The sequence below is a fragment of the Phyllobates terribilis genome, unplaced genomic scaffold (assembly GCF_046119375.1).
Source record: "Phyllobates terribilis strain yellow unplaced genomic scaffold, ASM4611937v1 Scaffold_7__3_contigs__length_470593459, whole genome shotgun sequence".
In the NCBI taxonomy this organism is placed as follows: Eukaryota; Metazoa; Chordata; class Amphibia; order Anura; family Dendrobatidae; genus Phyllobates; species Phyllobates terribilis.
This window is the reverse complement of record NW_027362767.1, coordinates 394,460,680-394,478,711: the sequence shown is the minus strand read 5'-3', so window position 1 is coordinate 394,478,711 and position 18,032 is coordinate 394,460,680. Positions and strand designations below refer to the sequence as shown.

Below are 18,032 nucleotides of genomic sequence, written 5' to 3'. Positions count from 1 at the left end.
TAAAAAGGTTTCTAAAGTTATTATAAAGAGTAGTGGTGAGAGTGGACATCCCTATCTGGTACCATTTAAAATGTCAAAGGAGGAGGACAGGTGGTCATTGATCAAGACTTTCGCGGTGGGACTGCTGTACATTGAGAAAATTGCACCAATAAATTGTTCTGGAATATTAAATGCTGATAAGGCTTTTCTCATATATACCCAGTCAACGTGGTCAAACACTTTTTCTGTGTCCGTTCCCAGTAGAATTAGAGGTATCAACGAGGACTGGGCGTAGTGGATAATTTGAATAACTTGTTGGATGCTATCCCTTCCCTCCCTTCCAGGCATGAAACCGACCTGATCTACATTTATCATATCTGAAAGTAATGGTTTTAGTTGATTGGAGAGGATTTTTGCGAATAGTTTGAGATCTGTATTTAGCAATGATATAGGTCTATAGCTACCACAAAGAGCATTATCTTTTCCTTCCTTTGGGATTATGGTGATTCTAGCTGAGAGCGTTTGGGTGTGAAGAGGGCGTCATTGAAAAGTCTCACTAAATAAGGGCAGAGGACTGAATTAAAAGTATTATAGTAGAAAGATGAGAACCCATCTGGGCCCAGGGATTTATTTTTTGGTGCTGAGGAAATAACATCCTCAACTTCTTTTTCTGTGATCGGGGAGCACAGAAAGTTCATTTGAGTTTCTGATATCTTTTGAAGCAAAATATCTTTTAGGAAGTCTTTCTCTTTTATTTATGACGGGTTCTAGGAGATATGTTTCTAAATGATATAATTTTTTATAGTACTTTTTTAAATTCAGAAGCAATTTCTTCCTTTCTAAAGACCGTGGAACTGGAATCAGTTTTCAAGCGAGAAATTGAAGATTTCGCTTTTCTGTTTTTGACTTGGGCCATCATGAACCTAGGCGGGTTGTCGCCATGGGCATAGTATTGATATTTTGAATATAAATAATTTTTTTGCTGACTGAAGGTTCAGGAGGTTGCTAAGTTTGATTCTTAGGTCACTTAGAAGGGAGTATTGCAAGGGTGAAAGGGTCCTTTTATGTTGTTTTTCAATATGCTGTATTTTTTTAAGCAAGTCTTGTTGCTCCTTCTCTTTTTTCTTTTGGAGATAGGCAGCTAGTGATATAAGCTCGCCTCTGATATAGGATTTGTGGGCCTTCAACAAGGTTTGGAGGGACACCTCATCATTATCATTGTTTTGAAAGAATTCTGACAATTTCCGGGTCACTTCTTTACAGTTGTCTGTATCTTTGAATAGTATCTCATTTAGTCTCCAGCTATGTTCCTTTTTGGGAATACTGGGAATGGATAGACAAACTTCAATTGGCGAGTGGTCCAAGAAAATGTGGGATCCTATCTTGGGGAAAAATAAGTGATCTGCATATTGATTTTGGACAAGAAAGTAACCGATCCTTTCATATTAATTATGGGGGTTTGAGAAATGGGTAAAATGTTTAGTTGTGGGGTTTGCGAGTCTCCATATGTCAATTAGCTGAATTTTGTGAAGCCTATCTCTAAATTTTACAAAGGCTTTATATGAGAGGGCTGATTTACCTGAAGCAGTATCTAGAGTGGGTTCCAGGGCGTTATTGAAATCTCCCCCCAGGAATAGAACCCCTTCCATGAAGTCCTGGAGAAGATTTATTGCTTCAATGAGCCAACCGATCTGACCATTGTTTTGTGCATATATGTTCCCCACTGTTATGAGAGTGAGGTCTATAGTGCCTTTTATAAAAATAAATCTTCCGTCATCATCTTCAAGCTGGTCTAAAAGGGTAAAAGGGACCTGGCTATTGATTCCGATACTGACTCCTCTGGATTTTCCTGATTTAGAGGGACTGTGAATCCACTTGGAGAAAGGTGTTTTGGGGAAGGACGAAATGTGATCTTCTTGAAAATGTGTTTCTTGTAGCAGACAAAAGTCGGCTTTTTCTTTTTTTAGGTATTTAATAACCTGGCCGCGTTTTGAGAGGGAGTTAATTCCTCTAATATTGTATGATATGATCTTAAAATTAGCCATACTTACAATACTGGGGGCAGCGCCGGTTTGGGCTTGATGGACTTTTATTCTAATGAGGAGTTGAAAATGGGTACTGTAGACAAAGGAAGATCGAGCATCTCCAGAAATCTGTTTCTTTGGTTGCAGAGTTGGGTGACGTCTTTCTGTATCAGATATTCGGACCATCTGGAATGTTATAAGGAAAGAGGGAAGGATTGGGGGTAAACAATCGGGAAAGGAGATAACAAACATTAGCAAAAACAATAATACAATGAAAATGTAGAACTTTTCCAAGTAACTGGGAGCATAATCACTTAAGATTACGATAACACCTTCCACTAATGTGAAGGACATCAAAGTAAGGTGTAACAATTATCAAAAACAACGCATGAACTTTGCTTAAGTATATTGAGTTACATCAACGTATACTATAAAACCATGTATTCCTGCAAAAGAGGTCTAGAGGTAGTTAGGACCGGAAGTCTCCATGCAAGGGGTCAAAGGGAATGGCCTCCGTGCATTCAGACAGTGAAATGGTATGATGAAGACATGACCACTGTCTTTTTTCTGATGTGTCATTCAGGGATCAGTCTCTTGGGGGCTAGTCTACCCAATCTTCTCCCCTGTTTTCCTGCATGGCCTAGTGGGACCTTTTCCCAGGTGGAAGGGGGGGGGACACACCTGGCGAAGGGTTGTGAAATCCTGGACAAGGCTCCAATCTTCAACTTGGATGTCAGAGAGGTCCAGGAGTAGGAGTGCTTCATTTAGACCCTCTTTCGAGCGGATGGAGAATCTTTTGCCCTCTACAGAGAAAATGCACCAAAAGGAAACAGCCATGTGTAAAGGATTTTCTTCTTCCTTAGGGTGTCCGTGAACGGTTTTAGTATCCTCCTTTTTTGGAGGGTCTGGGGAGAGAGATCTTGAAATATTTAGATTTGGGCATCTTCAAAGGAAATTTTTTCCGGGTTTCTGGATTTCCTCAGGACGTCTTCCTTTACTTTGTAATTTTAGAGCCGGCATATATTTATTTCATTTCCCTGCAGGGCTTTTCCAAGCACTACTGTTGTTGTTGGGATGGGGGCTGGGGCTCTCCAGTGTGGGCTGATCATCCAGAGAGGCACCATGGGGATCCCGGCGCAGCCTTCTTAGAACTTAGTCCCCTGGGGTCGTCTTCTCTCCCATCCTCCTGCGCTGTCAAGACGGCGGGGACTTCAGACAGACGGCGGGAAAATGAACCCTGCGCCTCTGCACCCGCTTCACTGAAGTTGTCCAGAGCGGGATCCACCTCCCTCCAGCACCCCAGTGGGACTCTCCCGCAGCCGCCCCGCACGTTCCAAACAGAGTGGCTTCGGCCCCGGCAAGGGAAGTGCCTTTCACATGGCTCTGTGTCACGCTGGCCGGTTGGTCCCAGTCTTCCACTGTCTCTGTCTCCAGGAGCCCCCGGTCTGCTCAATGCTTTGGGTATACAGGTGTACCACAGGGGCGGCTTATCTCGGGGAGTCAGGCTCCTGTCACCGGGGCTGGATATGGCCACATTTTTTCCGCCTGGGATGTAGTTGTATGAGGGCAGCGTGTCCTCAGGAAAGGCCGTGGCTACAGCTTCTTCAGTAGTCCCAGGTCCTCAGATCTATGTTAGGGCTCTGGGGAGGTCTCTGTTTGGGGCTAAATGTTTTCTATGTTGGTTCTGGGGCAATTTGAACCAAAATTTGTGGGATAAATCCTCATAAATTAGGGGATAAATCCAGGAGCTCTCACAAGTGCGACTTTCTCCCTTAGCTGCTAGACAAGCCCACCCCCCCGAGAGATCCACTCCTTTTTAATGGGAACATGTCGTTACTGTGGTCCTGCTCTATGTGTTTTTAAATTGTTATTGGCGTATTTCCTAAATTTAGAAGCTGTTGGACTCACTGCATACCCTATAACTGTATAGCAGACCCTCCCCTTTCTAATGGGAACATGTTGTTACTGCGGCCCAGTTCTATGTGTCTTTAATTTGGTATTGGGGCTTTTCCCAAATTTTGGCAGTCACTGCGTGGGCATTACCACTATAGGAGTCCCGCTCCTTTATAATGGGAACATTTTTTTTTTACTGAGACCCTCCTCTATGTCTCTTCAAAGGGGTATTTTAAGTGTGTCCAAATTTTTGGCAGACCTTGCAGTCACTGCATACTCCATAACAGTACCGGAGACCCGCGCTTTAATAATGAGAACAACAAAGCATAGCCGACTGCTGGCCCTTTAAAAATAAGCTTTGTGACTTTCAGAGTCCCTCCTTCATAAATGAAACAGGATGTGTCTGTTGATGTGTCACACACCACATGGCAAGATAAGGTTGTAAAATGTTAAAATGACATTTCCCAGTGAATGCATTTGTCAAGGTTGAAAGCAATACAAAAGTGCAAAAACGCATCAAAAACACTATGTGTGAACATAGCCTATGGTGTGGAGGAGTATTTTTGGTTTTGGTTATTTATTTTGCCTTCTATACAAGTCATTACCCTGAAAAGGATGTTCCTTAACATATTTCCCAGGAAAATCCATTTTGATTCCGTTTTTGTATGTTTTATCGTGAGTCAGTAAAAGTGGCGTAATACTCTGACAACATTGTTGACAGCAGTGACCTGGGAGTCAGAAATGCTTCCAGGGTTTCTTCCCCACGCTGATCCCATGTCATTTGAGCTCTGTTCCCATTGATTTGGGCAATTTTTAGTCCCTCTGTAGACTGCCGGGGGGGGGAGGGGGGAGATGCTCGTGTTTCCCACAGACTTACGTTGGGTCGAGCAATGAGTCCCCGAGCATTTTAGTGCTCGCTCATCGCTAGAGGTGAGTATAATTGTTTATTTTTGTGTTTGCAGTGTGATGGGGATCAGGGAGTGTTAAGCATACCAGGATGGGAATCAGGGGTGCCATGCATACCAAGATGAGGGATAAGGGGTGTCATACATACCAGAAAGAGGGATGAGGGGTGCCATGCATACCAAGATGAGGGGGGTCATGCATACCAGGATGAGGAGTGCCCTGCATACCAGGATGAGGGGGGAATGCATACTTAGATGAGGGGTGCCATGCATACCAGGATGAGGGGTGCCTAGCTTACCACGATGGGGATCAAGGGGTTCCATGCATAGCAGGATGAGGGGGGCATGCATACTCGGATGAGGGGTGCCATGCATACCAGGATGAGTGGTGCCATGCATACCAGGATGAGGGGTGCCTAGCATACAAGGATGGGGATCAAGGGGTGCAATGCATATCAGGATGGGTATCAAAGTGTACCATGCATACCAGGATTCGGGATTGGGGTGCCATGCATACCAGGATGGGGATGAGGTGTGCCATGCATACCAGGATGGGGATGAGGGGTGCCATGTATATCAGGATGGGGGGCCACATAAAACAGGAAGGAGGGGGCCATATATACCAGGATGGGGGATATTAACAAAATTGGGGGATATTACCCCTATAACAGTGTAAGCAGCAGACCCCTTTACAGGGCATCATGACCACATTTTTTTCTTACATTTTTTTTCTATTTTCCTCCTCTAAAACCTAGGTGTGTCTTATGGTCCGGTGTGTCTTATAGTCCGAAAAATATGGTATATCTATCCACTATAAAAGTTGGCAATTTGGTACCATGTGATGTTATAACATAGAAATTCTTTAAAAGAGGCTCACAGTAGAAACTTGGTCTGTCGTCTAGTGCTGCTGTTTTGCTCCACGTGCCTTAGCATTCTCCTGTAGATGCCGAGCTTAGCTCCGTAATCAAGAGAATAGTGATAGCATTTAACGCTTTTGTATATAAGGGTTACAAATCATCTCCCTCAATCCAACAAATGGAAAGTAAGCTATGGCTGATTGCATTCTTTCAAAATTACAGCTCCACTGGCAAAACTTCTCCATGACCATGGACTTTGCAGGAGCCGGGACCCTAATCTTGGTTTTTTGTGTCACGTGTTTCATTCTTGTTATCATGTGGGCAGAGAATGGTAAGCGGAAAAAGATGCCTCCTGGGCCAACTCCTCTCCCTCTTCTTGGAAACATCCTACAGCTAAACATGAAAGAGCTGCCCAAGTCATTCAAGAAGGTGAGACTAAGAAGAGCTCACTCTAACTCATTTCTTAGAGTTTGCAAAGAGTATGTTAATATGGTTATAGCAGTTGTAAAATGATGTCCTATTTTTTAAGAAACACATAAACTGTGGTTTAAAAAGCTGAACAAACTTATTCACAGTGAGCTGGCCCAGCGGCCAAGTCGTTAGAACATAGCCACAGAGCACTGCAAACCTCCTACTATCTACGACATCCCCAATGCCTCCTCTGTCTAGCATGCCCTGTGACATCATTACGTTGCTGTGCGATGCATGTGTAACATCAATGAAAACTACTAATCATTAGAGGTGCCAGAGATTCCACAGGTAGGTGGTTCGCAGTATAGCAGCCGCGGACAATCAACGTGGCCGCTGAAACAGGATAATGTGATGCTTTTAGCTCAGCTCTGATGACTAATTAAAGGAGCACTCAAGATTAAAGTAAAACATTGTGTTATGCCTGTTGCAGGACCTGACAGGGTGGAATATGATCGAGAAATCCGTCGGACCCTAGATTAGATAAACTAATGTATCACTTGGTGGACACTTTAGTGACCGTCATTGTACATGTACAGCAGATGTGCAAAGACGTTTTACAGAGCGGGCTCAGCAGCTGAGCCTGCTCTATACACAGTGGGTCCCAGCTGTACTATAAAGCCAGACCTGTAACGGTAAAGATCAGAACTAGTTCTGATATGTGCTGGTTATTTTAGAGCCTCGATCTCGGGAATGTTGGAGGTCCCAGAAGTCCAAGCCTGGGAATAATTGGTAACTTTCAATGTTGAGAATAACCTTTTAGTAATTGTCCCCTTTAAATTTTTTTACCTATACAATAGCACTCCTAGAGAATGTAGAAAAGATGTATCCAGTACTCATCCCAAGGTTTAATAAAATATTGCAATCTATTAGTTATATTTAAAATCCAACGGTAAAAAATTAGAAAAAATACACTTGTATAGGCTGTTAGTCACATTTCAAACCTTAGTCTATGGGTTCTTAATCATAACTGACCAGTGCACCATCTAGCTCATTAGACAATGGATTCTGTCTCCGTAGAAGGGTCAGCTCAAATTACAACTTTTTTTTCCTATATTCACAAAACCACTCCTGACCACCTGGCCAGGAACATTACCACCATTTACTTGAATAATCCCACTCTGCCTTAGATGACCTAAAACCCCCTGTGTGGAGGAAAAACTGTAGAATGCACAATTATTATGGGGATACAGCACTTTCATCCCTTTTTTCTCAGGATCAGTCAGTGTTCCATAGTTTAGAACTCAAGTAATGAGCAAAGGAGTTGTCAGAGACTTTTATATTGATGATCTTTCCTTAGGATAGGTCACCAATATCTGATCAGTGAGGGTGTGCCACCCAACACACTCCCACCGATCAGCTGTTCCTGGTGCTGGTGGAGGCCAGAAATACTCAGTTGCGATGCAGCACGTCTCCGTAAAGTGTATAGTGGCCTGGCCAGGTATTGCACATCTTCCCCCAAAATCAATGGGAGGCAGATGTGCAGTACCCAGCCACAGCTACTATACAGTTGTCGTAGCTCTGCTGCTCAGCTCTGCATCTGAGCACTTCTGGCCACCGCAAGCAACGGGAACAGCTGAGCATTGGGGATGCCAGGTGTCGCACCACCACTAATTCGATATTGATGACTTATCCTAAGGAAAGACCATCAATATACAACTCAGAGACAACACTTTAATTGATGTTACCACAGCCATATGTCATCATATATTGAGATGACAAAACCCATTTAAAGCCTTTTTTATATCTGTACATTTCTTAAAAATCTGTAATGCATTGGGAAAGCATGGTATCTTATTCCAAAACCAGTGCCATGCCTGTCCACAAGTCATGTGGTGCTGCAGCTATAAAAAGCTGAGGTGCACTATCAGTCACAGCACAAGGACAGGTATGGTAATGTTTCAAGAAAAAACAACCATGCTTTACTAATCTTGACCAATCTTTTAATTTGGCCCTAATCTCTCTAACTACATCCTTGTGTTTTAATACCCCCATAGCTTGGAAAGGTTTATGGAGATATTTTCACTGTCCACCTTGGACCAAAAACGGTGGTTGTGCTGCATGGATATGATGCCGTGAAGGAAGCTCTAGTGGACAGAGCCGATGTCTTCAGCAACAGGGCAAAAATTCCAGCAGCAGAATTTCTCTTTAAGGGCTATGGTAAGTACCAATCATCTTATCTGCACTCAGTCTGGGAGTATAGATCTTGCGCTGGACTGGAAAATAAAAAGTAGTTGGCTCCATGTTCCATTCATCCATTGGTGGGTGTCATTATACAGAAGCCTGATCACATGTATTGCAACGTGATGTATAATTTTTGTCTTCAGGAGTTATTCTCAGTAATGGTGAGCGCTGGAAGCAACTCCGACGATTTTCCCTCACCACAATGAGAAATTTTGGCATGGGTAAGAGGAGTGTAGAAGAGCGGATCCAAGAGGAGTCACGTTGTCTTAGAGATGAGCTTAAGAAACTTAAAGGTGGGTATAAGAATGACCAGATATAATGGATACTAGTTTGCAGAAATAATATGAAGTAAATATCAATAGATCGAAATACTAAAATAATAAGCTCTAAAAAAATGTTATTGATGAAGCTATACATGTACTGTAAGTATATTTTTATTTTGGGGCCATAGGACCTTACCCCAAATTTTTCGTGTTGAACTAGACACACCATGTAATAGTGGCTGCAGAGTGGGATATTTTTCTTTTTTTTTAATTTTGCCTCTCCATTGCGGAGATGTAAGCAATCAAATATTTGGCACCTGATAAGTTAACTTTAGTTAAGTCCAAGTGAGTTTTATTAGATAGTTTTCACTGTGGGCGTGTACTTCTGCCTCCTGTATAACACTGACCAATCATAAGCATGCATAGAAGTGCGTAAGAACCTGTGATGATGTCATCAGGGTCACATGACCAGAGTCCACAAGTCTTGACAGCCTGATTACACAGCCTAAATAAGCACTGAAGATATAGTACACAGGTCAAACATGTGGAGCTATCAATTGGAGTTAATATGTCCACACTTCTGTGGAGATGAAATGAAAAAATTGTTTTATAATTCTCGGCAGCCACTATTACATCATATGTCCAGTTCAACATGAAAAATCTGGTGAAATGTCCTCTTTAATGAATTCACAAACATATAAATAACAAAGCAGTGCATAGGCACAGGGCAAGTTGGTTACATGCCAAAACTGAGAAACTTAGCTTGCCGGCTACCTGATAACTAGAACAGTCTTTAAAAGTGATGAGCGAACATGTTCGCCACTGCTCGGTACATGCCCGAACATGACGGTGCTCGAAAATCTCAGCGCTAGGCGAGTATTTCTGGATTGCTTGGGCGGGAACTCGTGTCCCCGCCCTTCATGTTTGGCGCTTTTTAGTGAGCCAATGAACATGCATGGATAGTTTGACACACACTGTAATGCCGTAGCCATGTTGGTTAGGGGCATTACAGTGATTGGCTTGCCGCACAGCATCATCAGGTCTATTTAAGACCTGGCGCCGCTATGCTCGTCAGAGTCTACCCCGGAAACAGGCAGAGTAGGGAGAGCTGCTGATGAGTCAGGGGAGGATTTGCTTGTTTACAGTTAGTATAGGTATTCCACAACATAAATCTATATCCATCTTAACTAACAGTCCTTCTGAGGATTAATCCAGCTGCATATTTTCAGTGGTCATAGCAGGAGTTAGGCAGGCAGGCAGTGTATGAGGCAGACTGCAGTGCATATAGTGCAAGTGGGTTAGTAGCACATTCCTGCTGCTGCTGTTCTTACATATATTTGTAGACATAGCCTCACAAATCAGTGTACAGGGCAATTTTTTTTTTATCTTAATACTGGTTATTTGCTTAAAAAGCAATCCAGAGTACATCATTTTTCTGCTCCATTTGCTTGTTAGCATTGCAGAATACAGCCTTCTCTGTTCCATATTTCAGCAATAAAAATCCAGAAATTTGAACTGAGCGTGGAAAATAGTGGCCTCCTTTTCTATTTTGTTGCTGTGTGTTGGTCAAGCTGTTCACATTAAGTCTCTGTGAAGAATAGTATTAGTAAATTACATGCCTGCTATTTAAAACCATGGTTCACTGTCAGACATATCACTTATAACAGTTTTTTAAAATTAGCCATTTCTGCCTTCCATTTTGTTGCAGTGTGTTGGTCAAGCTATTCACACTAGGTCTCTGTGAAGAATAGTATTAGTAAATTTCAGGCCTGCTATTTAAAACTGTGGTTCTCTGTCAGACATATCACATATAACAGCATTCCAAAATTAACCATTTCTGCCTTCCATTTTGTTGCAGTGTGTCGGTCAAGCTATTCACACTAGGTCTGTGTGAAGAATAGTATTAGTAAATTAGAGGCCTGCTATTTAAAACCATGGTTCTCTGTCAGATATATCACATATAACAGCATTCCAAGATCAGCCATTTCTGGCTTTCATTCCATTGCAGTGTGTCGGTCAAGCTATTCACACTAGGTCTCTGTTAAGAATAGTATTAGTAAACTACAGGCCTGCTATTTAAAACCATGGTTCTCTGTCAGACGTATCACATATAACTGCATTCCAATATCAACCATTTCTCGTGAACATGGAAAATATTGTCCTCCATTTAAAATGGGCAAGGTGAATGGCAAGGGATGGGGAAGTGGATGTGATGATGATGATGCATGCAGAGGCCAGGGACGTGGCCATGGAAAGCTGAAATTGTGCCACAACAAACACCCACATCTTGTCGCTCGACCTTCCTGTCCCAATTACTAGGGGACAACAGCACATCACCATTGAACCCAGAGCAGTGTCAAAAGGTTGTTGGTTGAATAGCAGATAATGCTTCCAGTCACTTTGCCACAACCAACACCACCCTGTCTTCCACATGGTCAAGTCTCAGTAGCTGTGAGTGTGGTCTGCATATTCCGCACCCTGATCTTCCTTCCTCCCACCATTTAGAGTGCCCAGAGACATCTGAATCCCATGCTGTCTCTCGGTACTCGGTCCCCAGCTTCCATTATTTCTCCTGGTGCGCCGTTCCTGCATTACACGAGCATGTGTCCCACAACATTAGCCATGCCCTCAACAACACAGTTACTGGGAAAGTCCACCTAACCACAGACACGTAGACAAATGCTTGTGGGCAGGGATGATACATCTCGTTGACGGCACCCTGGGTTAATATATTTGAAGGCAGGCACCAGTCAGACCTTGGGACGCCAAGGATGGCGGGCCCTGGGTCAATCATGGTTTCCCCCCACAATCTACAGCTCATGCACCTCCTTCCTCCTCCTCCTCTTCAGGTTCCATCTCCGAAATGACCACATCAGTCGCAAGCTGATGTAGCACTGCCTCGGCCAAGTGGCAACAGGCTGTGCTGAAGCTAATATGCCTACCCGGATCTGCTTGTCAAAGTACACCACGTGTGTGCCCATTTTAGAAAGTCAGCTACAGCTTCTGCCTCCTGTGCCATACTTCAGCAGCATTTGCAGCTTCCAGCTCACCGACCGGTGTGTGATGTCCCAACACGTTGGAACTCCACATTGCATATTTTGGAGAGGATTTGTGAGGAGAAGAAGGCAGTTGTTGACTATCAGCATCAACAAGGCCGTCAGTAGTCAGGTCAGACTTCACACATAAGACCTCAGGAGTGGACATGGATGTCAGACATCTGTACCATCCTCCAAAACTTTGAGGACTCCACCAAGATGGTGAGCGGCGATGACCCCATAATTAGAATCACCATCCTCCTTCTCTGTCTTCTCAAATGCTCTCTGCTCACAATTAAAGAGGATGCATTGCAGGCGGAGCACGATGAGATGGAGCAAGGAACCATACAGGGTGATTCCACACAGCCCAGCCTCATCTCATCCCAACGTGGATTGGGTGACAATGAGGAAGGGGAGGAGGAGGAAGAAGAACAGGAGCTAGTTTCCTGTGCTATAGACGGTACTACCTGCAAATCTGTCATACCGCCTGTTCAGCATGGATGGGCTGAAGACAGGGAGGAGGGGAGCATGGTCACTCGTCCTCTTGGTGAGGACACGGAAGTCTTGCCTGTTAAACTCAGCCATGTGTGGCAGACTGCTATGCTATGCTGCCTTTCGCGTCACCCTCGCATTGTCCAAATTTTGGGTGACAGTCATTTCTGGTTGGTGACACTTCTAGACCCACGCTACTAGGAGAACCTCCTGTCTCTTATTCTCTTGCCGGATAGGCCTAATAAAATGAGCAGTATAAGAAGGCCCTTGTGGCGGAGTTATTTAAAAAATTCCCATCTGAAAATGCTGGCGGCAGAGGTCGCAGTTCGTTGGACAACCAAGGAGTACAGGTGAGAGAGACACAAATGTAATCCAGCAGAAGCTGGGGAACATTTTCAAAGTTCTGCGACAGTTTTCTCAGACCTTCCCATCGCACAGGCCCTGAGGTGCGGGGTACTCTCACAAGGAGGGAAAAGTTTAAAAAGATGGTGAGGGAGTACCTTGCCAACTGTACCAACGTCCTCTGTGATTACTCTGTGCCTTATAATTATTGGATATCCACGCTGGATATATGGTATGCACCTCTGTCTTCACACCCAGACATGAGTATACGCTTCCTGATTTTTTCTATTTGCACTTGTCCTCCTCCTTCTCCTCTTCCTGATCCTCCACCACCATATCACCACAATATCACCATCTCTACGTTTCTTGCAATGGGCATTGGATTCCCTCCAAATTTTTGGCAGCCGTTGCATTCACTGCATAGGCAAACAGTATGGGAGACCCACTTCCTAATAATGGGAGCATTTTTTTCAGGAGGCATTCCGACCTCTACGTCTCATGCAAGGGCATTGGAGTTCCTCCAAATTTTTGGCAGCTGTTGCATTCACTGCATAGGCAAACAGTATGGGAGACCCACTTCCTAAAAATGCAAGCATTTTTTTCAGGATGCCCTCCGACATCTACATCTCTTGCAAAGGGCATTGGAGTGGACTCACTGCATACTATATAACTGTAGAGCAGACCCTCTCCTTTCTAATGGGAGCATGGCTTTACTGTGGCCCAGCTCTATGTGTCTTTAAATTGTTAGTAGGGTTTTTCCCACATTTTGGCAGCCTTTGCAGTCACTGCATGGGCATTACCACTATAGGAGACCCACTCCTTTATAATGGGAACATTTTTTTTACTGAGACCCTCCTCTATGTCTCTTCAAAGGGATATTGGGGTGCGTCCAAATTTTTGACAGCCCTTGCAGTCACTGCATACGCAATAACAGTATAATACAGGGTTCCCCAACTCCAGTCCTCAAGGCCCACCAACAGGTCATGTTTTCAGGATTTCCTTAGTATTACACAGGTGATAATTGCATCACCTGCACAGGCAATAATTCCATCACCTGTGCAATACTAAGGAAATCCTGAAAACATGACCTGTTGGTGGGCCTTGAGGACTGGAGTTGGGGAACCCTGGTATAATAGACCCACTCTTTATTAATGGGAACAACAAAGCATAGCCGACTGCTGGCCCTTTAAGAATTGTAAGGGCCGCCTGATGGCTCTATAAAAATAGGCTTTGTGACTTTCAGAGTCCCTCCTTCATAAATGAAACAGGATGTGTCTGATCAGGTCTCACACACCACATGGCCAAATAAGTTAGTAAAATGTTAAAATGACATTTCCCGGTGAATGCATTTGTCATGGTTGAAAGCAATGCAAAAGTGCAAAAACGCATCAAAAATGCTATGTGTGAACATAGCCCAAGCTGTGGAGGAGCATTCTTGTTTTTGTATATTTATGTTGCCTTATATATAAGTCATTACCCTGGAAAGGATGTTCCTTATCATATTTCCCAGGAAAATTCATTTTGGTTTTGTTTTTGTTATTGTGAGTCCGTAAAAGTGGCGTAATACTTCTTACAACATTGTTGACAGCAGTGACCTGTGAGTCAGAGATGCTTCCAGGGGTCTTCCCCATGTTGTTCCTGTGTCATTTGTGCACTGTTCCCATCAATTTGGGCAATTTTTAGGCCCTCTGCAGATGAACGGGGGGAAAGGTGGAGCGCCGGAAAAATGCTCGAGTTTCCCATAGACTTACATTGGACTTGTTACTCGAACCGAGAACTCGAGCATTTCAATTTGCTCGACCCAATCAACGGGTACCCATGCATTTTAGTGCCAGCTCATCACTTGTCTTTAAGCCAAGTGATGATGCTATATTCTGGCACAGTGCTTAGTGGTTACACAATAACTACAACAGTCTGTAGTCTTACACTATAGCTGGGGTGGGCAGTTAGTTTTTCAGAGGGACTTTTGTGGAGGGCTGAACCAATAGGCTAAACTTAATTCTGCTTAATAATATTAACATATTTTTATTTTTATTTTATATTTAATATTAATTTTATTAATATTGAACAGACTTAATTCTGTTTACTCGGTACTATTGCTAATACATGTTACAATGGGGCATATTGTAACATATATTCTTACCTGTAGCCATCAATCAAAAACCATATAATTTACTGCTTTTTATACAGTTTATAAATTATACTGCTCCTTTTGTTTTTAGCTCTTGTACCTTGATCAACAGTATGATGCCCCCAGTGACTCTCCACAGAATGATGACCCTACAGCTTCCACACAGAGTATTAAACTCCCACATACAGTATGATGCCCGACATTCCCCCAGTATGATACCCCCAAAGCTTCCACACATAGTATAATGGACCCTAAAGCCTACCAAACAGTATGATAGACTCCACAGTCCCCCACACACAGTATAATGGAACCCAGAGCTCCCTAGAAAGTATGATGCCTCACGGCTCCCCCACACAGTATGATGAACCCCATAGTCTCCCACACAGTATAGTGGACCTCACAGCCTCCCACACTGTATGATGGATCCCACAGCCCCCTATGCTGTATGATGAACACTGTTATGGATCCAGGTGGTGGAACCTCTGTGCTGCGGTGCAAGGAGGGACAAGAGGGGCGTAACTAGGTATCAACTCGGACTGACCAAGGCTTGTATGGTGGCTCAATCGACTCTGTGACCAGGGAAGGACCGAGCAGAGGGACCAGGTGCTACTCTGGGCCAGACCTTGTATGAGAGCAGGTGACTTCCATGGGTCAGATGGCAGGGACTGCCTGATACAGCAGATGAGCAGGGCAGGCAGGCTAACGGGTGATCCGGGTAGACGGACTGGCAGACACCACAGGCAGCTGGCAGGTAACAGGCAGGAGCCTCCAGGTAGGCTGGCTGGGAGTCACGTCAGGTAACGGGCAGGAGCCACCAGGTAGGCTGGCTGGGAGGCACGTCAGGTAACAGGTAAGTTCTCCAGGTAGGCAGGCTAGCCTAGCCCATTGACAGACTGGTGGGTTGGACCGTAGGCAGACCATTGGGCTGGAGAGTGTACTTGGCTGACGGAGACAGGTAGCAGGTAAAGGCTCCGGATATGTGGACTGGCCAAGCCCATAGACAGACTAGCGGACTGGGCTGTAAGCAGATTGTTGGGCTGGACTGGTAATCAGGCTGGCAGACTGGACTGATAGTCAGACGGACTGGACTGGTAGTCAGACAGGCAGTAGAACCTGTGTGCTGAAGCAGTTTAGCATACAGAGCAACAACCTTGCATGGGCACCTCCATTTTGGAGGAGGTGCCTTTTATATGAGAGATCCTCCGGCCATTGGCCGGGGACTCTTTAGGACGGCGCGCGCGGCCACTTTAAGAGGGAGGGAGCGCGCGCACCCTAAGCATGGTGCCCGGGAAGCTGCATGCGCCACAGCAGCAGCAACTGCAGGGGAGCAGGAGGATGCCGAGTCTGGAGCGCGGCTGTAAAGGGAACGGCATCTCTGCCTGTCAGGGGGCATAGACGCCGATGCTACAAATACCACAGTCCCCTTCACATTATGAAGTACCCAACAGCCCCCTTGTATGGTATGATGACCCCCAACAGCCCCACACACAGTTTAATGAACTCCACACATATATATATACAGTTGAAAGCAGAAGTTTACATACACTATACAAAAAGATACATATGCATGTTTTTCTCAATATATGACATGAAATCAGAATAGACCTTTGCCGTTTTAGATCAATTAGGATTACTATAATTTTTAATACTTGCCAAAGGCCAGAATAATGAGAGAGAGAGAATGTTTTAAGTAATTTTTATTACTTACTGAAAAGTCCAAAGTTTACGTACATTTCATTAGTATTTGGTACCATTGCCTTTAAACTGAAGGACTTGGGTCAAACATTTGGGATATCCTTCCACAAGCTTCTCACAATAATTGCTCGGAATTTGGGCCCATTCCTCCTGACAAAACTAGTGTACGGCTGTGTGCCCACAATGCGTTTTTCAAGCGTTTATGCTGCGGAATTTCCGCAGCGTAAATGCTTGGGAAACGCTTGGTAAACCTTCCCCCATGGTCTCCAATCCAATTTCGCACTTTCAATGCCCATGCTGCGTATTTTTCCGCAGCGTTTATGCTGCGCTCAAAAATCTGCAGCATGTCCATTAATTTTGCAGAAGCACTGCGTTTTCGTCGCCATTGACTTGCATTAGAATGCGCCAATTCCACAAGATTGCATCTGTACTTGCGTAATTGGCGCGTTCTAATGTGCGGATGGTACCCGGGTGTGGAGAACAGGAGACTCTCCTCCACACCCAGGTACCATTAAAAGCTGTAAAAAAAAAGAATAAAATAAAATATAAAGATTATATTCACCTTCCGACGGCCCCCAGAATCCTTCCCTGTGCTTGCCTGCAGATTGCGCAGGACTGAAGAACCTGCGGTGACGTCACAGTCATGTGATGGCAGGTCTTTCAGTACAGCGTACCGCGATCTGCCGGCAGCCAGCTCAGGAGTGCAGCAAGTCTCAGGGGCCATCAGAAGGTAAGTATAGGTTTATTTTTTTATTTTTTACCATTCTCTCGGGTCACACTATATAAATCCATGCCATTTGCATGGATTTATATAGTGTGACCTAGTTGTTAAGCACTTTCCAAGTGATGCTAAAATCACTTGGAAAGCGCTTGACACCCGCATGAGGAAATGCAAATGAAGAACGCTTCAGTTCCGCATGTCCCTGGCATGAAAAACGCATGTAGAATCCGCATGCGTTTTTTTCTGCCAGGGAGATGCAGAAATGTTCAGGAAAAAATCCTGAGCATTTCTGCATCGTGGGCACATAGCCTAACTGATCGAGGTTTGTAGGTCGCCTTGCCCGCATCTGCCTTTTCAGCTTTGCCCATAAATTTTCAATATGATTGATATCAGGGCTTTGTGATGGCCACTCCAAAACATTGACTTTGTTACCTTTAAGCCAGTTTGCTTCCATTTTGGCAGTATGATTCAGGTCATTGTCCATTTGGAAGACCCATTTCCGCACAAGATTTAACTTCCTGGTTGAAGTCTTTAGATGTTGCCTCAGTATTGCCACATAATCTTCTTTTCTCATCATGCCATCTATTTTGTGAAGTGCACCATTCCCTCCTGCAGCAAAACACCCCCACAACATGATGCTGCCACCCGTGTGTTTCACAGTTGGGATGGTGTTCTTAGGCTTCCAAGCTTCTCCCTTTTTCCTCCAAATGTAATGATGGTCATTAGGCCAAAAAAGTTCAATTTTAGTTTCATCAGACCACAGGACATGTCTCCAAAAATTAAGGTCTTTGTTCCTGTGTGCATTTGCAAACATTAATCTGTTTTTTTATGTTTCTTTTGGAGCAATGGCTTCTTCCTGGCAGAGTGGCCTTTCAGTCCATGTTGATACATTACTTGTTTCACTGTGGATATTGACACAATCTAGCCAGCTTCTGCCATAATCTTTGCAAGGTCTTTTGCTTTTGTCCTTGGGTTAATATGCACATATCGGACCAAAGTACATTCATCTCTGGGACACAGAACCCGCCTCCTTCCTGAGCGTT

General features: G+C 44.2%; 1 protein-coding gene across 3 annotated transcripts in view; it reads left to right on the top strand.

Moving 5' to 3' along the window:
- LOC141154969 (cytochrome P450 2C8-like) overlaps positions 1–18,032 on the top strand; it is a 77,697-nt gene that overhangs the window by 17,103 nt on the left and 42,562 nt on the right. For all 3 annotated transcript variants that reach the window (XM_073641550.1, XM_073641551.1, XM_073641549.1), the window contains exons 2-4: positions 5,881–6,087; positions 8,124–8,286; positions 8,454–8,603. In XM_073641550.1, the coding sequence (XP_073497651.1) occupies positions 5,902–6,087; positions 8,124–8,286; positions 8,454–8,603 (499 nt within the window). In that variant the 5' untranslated portion in view covers positions 5,881–5,901. The remainder of the gene's footprint in view (positions 1–5,880; positions 6,088–8,123; positions 8,287–8,453; positions 8,604–18,032) is intronic.